General features: G+C 40.4%; 1 protein-coding gene across 1 annotated transcript in view; it reads left to right on the top strand.

Moving 5' to 3' along the window:
* The first annotated feature begins 325 nt into the window (after positions 1–325).
* Positions 326–7,253, top strand: part of LOC117176766 (transcription factor HES-1) — a 15,643-nt gene continuing 8,715 nt past the window's right edge. The window contains exon 1 of the mRNA XM_033367053.1: positions 326–1,402. Coding sequence (XP_033222944.1) covers positions 1,235–1,402 — 168 coding nt within the window. The 5' untranslated portion in view covers positions 326–1,234. The remainder of the gene's footprint in view (positions 1,403–7,253) is intronic.

Genomic DNA, 7,253 nt, shown 5'->3' with positions numbered 1-7,253 from the left:
AGATCTAAATCAGGTATCTATGCAATCTTGCGTTACCACAGACAAAAAGTTTGACGCAATGACCCAATTTCTGCAAAAAAGCATAGTCCGGAAAAGTTTTGAAATTTGCAGATTAGTGCTTACGCCACTGGTCGGTGCCCGTAGGCAAGGGCGCGCGTGAGCGAGTGAGCGAGCCGTTTCCCCCAGGGACCCCCCAACCTCGCTCGAACCAACGCGCGTGATCCCCCTGCTCCTCTCGCTCGCTTGCTGCCGCCACCGTCCCCGCTAGCATTGCCACCCTCTCCCACGCGTCAGTCGGCTCACTGAAGAGCCAACCGCGACCGATCACACCCTCGCAGTCCGTCGACGTCGCTCCTCGCGAGAGCATGCCGGCCAAGTACTCTTTTCATCACGAAACGCATCCTGTAACAATTGACAACATGCCTCAATAAATGAGTCTCACCACAACAATCTTATATTTCCTAGTGACTTAAAAAAAATCTTCTAAGTCAAGCCCAAAAGTTATCTAGTTTTGTGATCCATATCGAACTTGTCTAGGTGGTCAAAAATTTCTAAGCTTCAGGAGAGAGGTATAGTGAGAGACAGTTCTTGACATCCAGTCAAACAGTTATATGATACTGACAATTTACGATTTTGACTTTGTGGCCAGTGTGTGAACGACGTGAGTGTCAAATGGTTACGGCACGTGTTAGCCGGACTTGGATATCGCCTTTGAAGGACATCACCTATTGAGGATTTTGCTAAGTGTGTCACGTGTTTTTGCTCTTAACGCTCTTCCCGCATTCCCACGGTGAACAGTGTGAGTGCAACTGACAAGTGGTCGCGCGGCTCAAAACCACGTGGCGGCGCGATTGCGCCTCAGCGGATGAGGGTTGAAACTTTTATAAACTTTCTTCCCTCGTGCGTATACTTTTATTCCTCCGAATGCATATTTGTGTTTGTGGATTCGTGAAACTTTAAAAGTTGCGTAAAAAGTGAGTGACTTGTTGCCTGAGAAACCAGATGAATAAATCAGACTAGTAGAATCTTGTGAAATGAACTCTGTAAAGTCTGGGTACAAATCTTGAGACATTAGGTCTGAAGATTATCGCGGACGAAATCTGTGACTTGGCAAGTGAAAAGTAGGACTAGCAACTTTAAGGGCGCGCTTACGCGATGCTAAGTGTCTCAGCCGTGTCTCAAGTACGAAGGGTGCAGCGAACGTCCTTCAGAAGGGCCGAGAGGTCCTGCTAAGATGACCGCGCGTCTCCACTCGTTGAGGCACCAGGAGAAGAAACCCGCTAGCAACAGCCACAGGCAACATCAACAACAGCATCAACAAGCAGTAATCCCAGGACCCAGTCCAACGCCAAGTCCCAGCCCCAGTCCCAGCCCGAGCCCTAAACACTCGGACGGAAGAAGAGTGAGTAGATTTATCCTGTATGAATTTTTAAATTTTATATGTTTAACATCATCCTGGTTCAATCATTCATCATCCTGCTTGTCATTCCCCCCCCCCCCCCTAACTGCATCATCTTAATGAATGCAATGAATACAATTTTTGGAATTTCTATTCTTCAAATATTGATTACATAATATTATATAAAACAGAATTGAAGACTTCTATTTATATCACATTGAATTTTAGATATGATACTATTGTCTGCTGTTCAAATTCCATAACTTTTGACTGAATCTGATTATATACCGACTGACTAGATTAGATTTCATAAATCATTTATTCCTTATAATTTCAGAAACATAAGATACATCAACTTACATTCGACAGACAAAGGCGGGAATATATTAGCTACAATTTTTATCTTTAATCTCGTAGTATATCCTCTAAAATAACTTTAATCGCTGGAACAATAATTTTTATTACCTTTAATGAAGGTACTAATCTTCAAAAAGCTACAACAGTTCCAGTAACCATTAAAATCAATAATGATGGCTTCAAGAAGTTTGTTGCTGTTCTTACTAACAGTCCCAGAATTTACCATAACTGTATTAACTACCACGAATTTCCCCTACTGGTTTACGAATCAATACTTACCTCATATTCTAGAAACCATAAAAAATAGAGACTTAGAGCAATCGTATTATGCCAATTAAAAAAGAGGATTAATCGTTGGAAATCGAGGTGTATAGAAAGCCCAGTTCTGCATATCGTTTCAGCATTAAGTGCTCGATCATCCATGGTCCACCCCAGCTTTAGGGATTTTGCACCGTCTGCTCCTCGAAGGGTTGATTCGGTTATTCGTCACGCTACAAAACACAGCCCGATTCCCTGCTATCTCCCAACCCCTAATCCATGCCCTTCCACCACTATAAACTGGGTTCAAGGCACGTGCCTCGCCCCTACGACCCTCGTTTTCATCCTTGACATCAGTCTCGTTGAATAACAGGCTTTTGAGGATGGGGGTTTGTGCACTCATATGCGGACACACCACGTGCTCTCCTAAACAATATCTCACTTGGGAAGCAGTCATCAGAGGCCATTCATTCATATCTATATAACCGTAAAGTTTTCCTAATTTAATCAAATACTTATCATGCCCTCTTCAGTGACAATTTTTTATACAAAGTATCACTCATAGCATCAAAATCACAATTCTATAAATTTGGTTCTTAGTATTCATTAAGACTTGTCCGCAATCTAAACGCAAATTCACTCTTACTAGCGACATATCTCGTAGCAACATGTGAACTCATAAAATTCATATGATTCTGTGTATGATACTTAAAAATAGAGAGCTTACCCCCGAGGTGTAAAAAGTAGTAGACATGACGCTGCCGACAATTTATATACGCGTGCAGGTAGGACTCGCGAGCGTATCTATGAATACATAAGACTGGAGGGACACTTTGAGCCGAATATGATCGACGAACTCGATAATTTAACATATTCTGGTAAAAAGATAAACACGTCTTATTTTATTTTTCTATTTGATTTGTCAAGTAAAGGGAAGCTTCATCCTCAACAACTCCTGAAGTAAATTATATTTCTGGCACTGAAGTCTTTTTTATTATTCAGGGCTGGCGTGTTTCGGCTGATCGATAACGGAAATGACCGATTGGACGATACTTCATCACCATAAGTTGCTATCCAGTATGTCTTTTGCATTAATAAAACGATAAACAGAATTGCCTGTGAGTGTTTGCAATATAATCGTGAGCGCCGGACCCTTACAACAGAAATTTTCAGTAATTGGCCGCATTTATGGCAAGTTATCACTTCGTTTGACCACTCCACGTCGCTCATGCGCCATTACAAGAATGAAAGGTGTTATTCATCGCCTTCCAGAAGAATTCAAAAGGATACTTTTGAGGGTTGGCAGTACTGCATCATGTCAATCTAGAAATCATAATAAAATAATACTTTAGTACATTCAATCAAAGAATCATTGTAAAAACTTAAATCCCATAAATATGACCAAATATAAAAAAAGGTGAAAAGTTTCGATGCTTTTAAATGACGTACAACCTCACATATTACTTTAATATCAAGATTGGAGGCCCATGTACACACCCGTTAAATAAGTACTTTCTATATGAGGTAGAGTATATTTTTCCCGCAGTTAATTCAGCAGACTTACAGCCCGAAAATTAAAAAATTTATTTCATTAAGGTATTCTTTTTGCTACTTAAGTAAAAGAGTAACAACAACGCTTAACTTGAAAATTTAGAGGTTATGCTTCACATGATTTACTCTGATGTTACTAAACTGATTAGTGAATAAGTCCGAAATCACTGATTAATCAGTGAAATGTCTCACTACTATTTCAATCAGTGAATTTCACTTATTCATATTTAGAGAGGATAGACGAACATTTTTCCTGACCAAGCCTATATAGGATAGCAAAGGATAGTTGGTGATGAGTGGAGGGCAGACATCTTTTCCTATCAGTTGTCAATAGAGGTCAATATTTTTTACCACTTCAAATATTTACCTTGATTCAATACCTATATTTTTGAATCCCGGCCATTTCATTTAAATTTATCCTCCGCGTGTCCATACAAGTGCTTTTTTTAATATTCTTTGCAATCTGCAATTACCTACATTATTTTTAATCTCATTCTTGCTATTCACGTCTAAGCTCCGGCCATCTACGAAATAGAGATAAGTGGATGATAGATTTGAATAGAAAGAGTGGTGTTTAAAAGGCAAGATATGATTTATTTTGCACAAGGGATAAAAAAATGTTTAAGTGGATATAGGAACATGGAGGTTCAAAAATATAAACATAACTTTAAATCGTTAATCGAATTAAAGAAAAGGATAGTGGATAGGTTTATAAATTTGCATAGGAAGACTGGAGTTTAAAGTAAAATGGATGATTGAAGATATAAGAAGATAGAAAAGAATTTGCGTGAATATATGGAGGATAGCGAAGAATAAATGTGGATAAGTTGTGGATAAATATGAATCTTACATGGCGTTTACAAATTTCGGAATTGAATCCTTTTATTTATGACTAATTAGAAACAAGGGACGAAAATACAATCGACTCCATCTAAGGAAGAACCATCATCCTCCGGACGTCGGTTCGAATCATTCTCTTCCTTTTGACAATGCAAATGACGTGAATAAACACTTGAAGTACGACGAGGAGATGCGTGCCTACGCACACGGCAAAAGCGGATGCGTTCACGCATCGTGCGTTCTTGTCTTGCATCGTTTTCCTCTTTGCATGTGGGGGTATCCAAGTGTGAGGTCCACTGAATATCCGCACTTCGTTCTTACGTAGGTACACGTTTACGCAGACATAAACGGATCGTCTTAAGCTGATAGTGCACCCTTCTATGGCAATGTTCAATGTCCATACCCCAGTCCCACACGTGCACACTATCTTGCACACTCTGCACTGGTCGCTCTCCTACCAAATACAGCGAAAGTCGTAAATCCTTCAGGGAATTGAAACTGTAGAAGGAATCAGGAGCTGCTTGGAAACTAAAAGAATTTTCTCTAGGGCTTAAATTGCACGGAAATCGCGACGGAAACTCATTCCTAATATCAGTTTCAGGAATAGTATTATTAAGTGCATATTCAGTGATACTCTAATTAAATTAGCAACTACTGATGGTAAAAATTGATCTTAGAACTTTAGTTACAATTATCAGAATAGGTGTAATAATATCGGAGAGTTGTCTCTAAGTTTTTAAAGGTCGCTTCTATTTGCGGCAATATTTTGCGTCGTTTCACTGTCACGCCATATAGTTAAGAGAAGGTAGAACGGCTTAAGTAAACTTGGAGGACCAGCGAACTAAGATCGCGCTGACGAAGACAAGAATATATGTGTGTACACTACACGTAGCCTTAAAGTGCGGTTTTCCCGCTTGCCTCGGTGTTGAACGTCGCTATCGAACGACAGAAAGCTTAATTGGCGGTACTTAGTAAAGGGGAAGCCGTGACGGTGGACCTTAATTAGCTGTCGTCTCCTTTCACGTTAAGGGCTCCTTGGAACGTGTTTCTTTCTCTCACCTCAAAAAGAGGATTTCTGGTTTAAGAATTCAGGAATTGTTTGGACTCATTAATTGCAGAAAGAGCACTATCTTTTCCTTTATTTCTTATATTTAGTTCCTTTTCTCACTCTCTGAATTTCTCTTGTTTATTACCCTTTGCTGGAAACCTCATACTTTCAGTTCAAATTATTTTTTTGGGGCAAGTGACGTAAAAAAAGGACAAGGAAAAAGTTGCCGAACTTTTTGCACGTAGCCTTTAAAAATACAGGTGAGAAATCGGGGGATTTCCCTATTGTTACCGGATAGTGGCGCGTGAATGTACTACAAACGAGTAGCAGGTTTCTTTTCACCGTCCATATCGATGTTTCACGGACGAGGACATACGCCTACGTGTACAAACGTGCCTCGAAAATGTAATGCGTGGGTATGAGATCCGGATAATTCAGAATGTACTCAGATCCCCCTACCCAGAACATAGTCTGGTTCCCGAAAGAATGTTCTCATCAATGCATCTTAATACCGTACAATCTGAATACCAGCTAAAATCCATTGTCTTCAAATACTGCTTTTAAATTCTAAACAAAGCTGATATCATCTTTGTCGATTATAGTTTCCATAAGCTCAAGTAAATACAGAAACCTGTCAAACGACTTGTTCATTTCCTCATTTGTATTCTCCACACAGTTCAAATAAGATCCGAGGTCACGGGTCTCACGCTTTCTTTTCTTTCTCATTCCTCGTCATCTTCCTTTTTTTATCTTCTATTCTCTCGTTTCTTCGAGCCCCGGCTAGTTTGGCAGAATGCCGCGCCGCGACATTCGCCGCGTGAGGTGAATTGTGTGTGTGTGTGTGTGTGTGAGAAAAAGAGAAGCAAGGATAGAAAATCCCAAGTAAGAGAGAAAGATACCGAAAGCCAGAAAGAAAGAATTAGCGTGAGGGGAAAAGGAGGGGAAATATCTGCTGTGAACTGTAAAGGTGGTGGAAGGACATGCCGAAAGGAAGAGGGGGATAATGTGAGCGGTATCCGAGTAGCGCGTCCGCACAGGAGCGACGTGGAGAGTAAACAAACGAGCGAGTATCGTGAGTCGCCGCCAATGTGTGTGCAACTCTTCTGTGATTGTCTGCACGTGTGCATACATGTAAATACGCGTGTTGCTCTGCATTCCCTATTATTATGAGCCGCAGAGCGCGTTCCGATTTTGCATACCTTTGCATTCCTACCATAAGGCATTCCCAGACAATAGGCCTAGGAAAGTCAACATCTAGGGGTAAAAAAGCTCGAGATCAACTCTCCGACCTGCCTTCGCAATGAACCCCAACGAGCCTCTTTTCACTTCGGTTTCTACTTTCTAGACAAGTATTTACAGTTTGCTTTTTTTTACAAATGCGATACATATAATGCAAGCGCCTTATCCGATTCATGCCACATAACACGTATTGCGGTTAATGAATAATCACATAAAGTGGCCTCTGATCACGAAATGTGGGCACTTACGGGAAAGTTATGAGGACTGTAAAGTGAGCTTCAAAATGCGTTGTTTACTTTAGACGCTGTAAGTGGCTGTAAGTGGCCCATGTAAAAACGAGCCTCTTATTTCTGTAAAAATTATTCTATACAAATTATATAATCCCTTTGTTTCAGTATTGCTTATACGATGTATATAATATCATTTATATTTAATATTATCATATTATTATATAAAATGAAAGTGGGACGATGGTCGTGGGGGCTAAAGCGTAGGCTTTGGATCCACTCCTTCGGCTTGCGGGTTTGATTCCCGCCTCGCACTCTGGAAGAGTCTCGGTGG

This window comes from Belonocnema kinseyi, chromosome 7, assembly GCF_010883055.1.
Source record: "Belonocnema kinseyi isolate 2016_QV_RU_SX_M_011 chromosome 7, B_treatae_v1, whole genome shotgun sequence".
Lineage (NCBI taxonomy): Eukaryota > Metazoa > Arthropoda > Insecta > Hymenoptera > Cynipidae > Belonocnema > Belonocnema kinseyi.
This window is presented reverse-complemented; position numbering and strand designations above follow the sequence as displayed.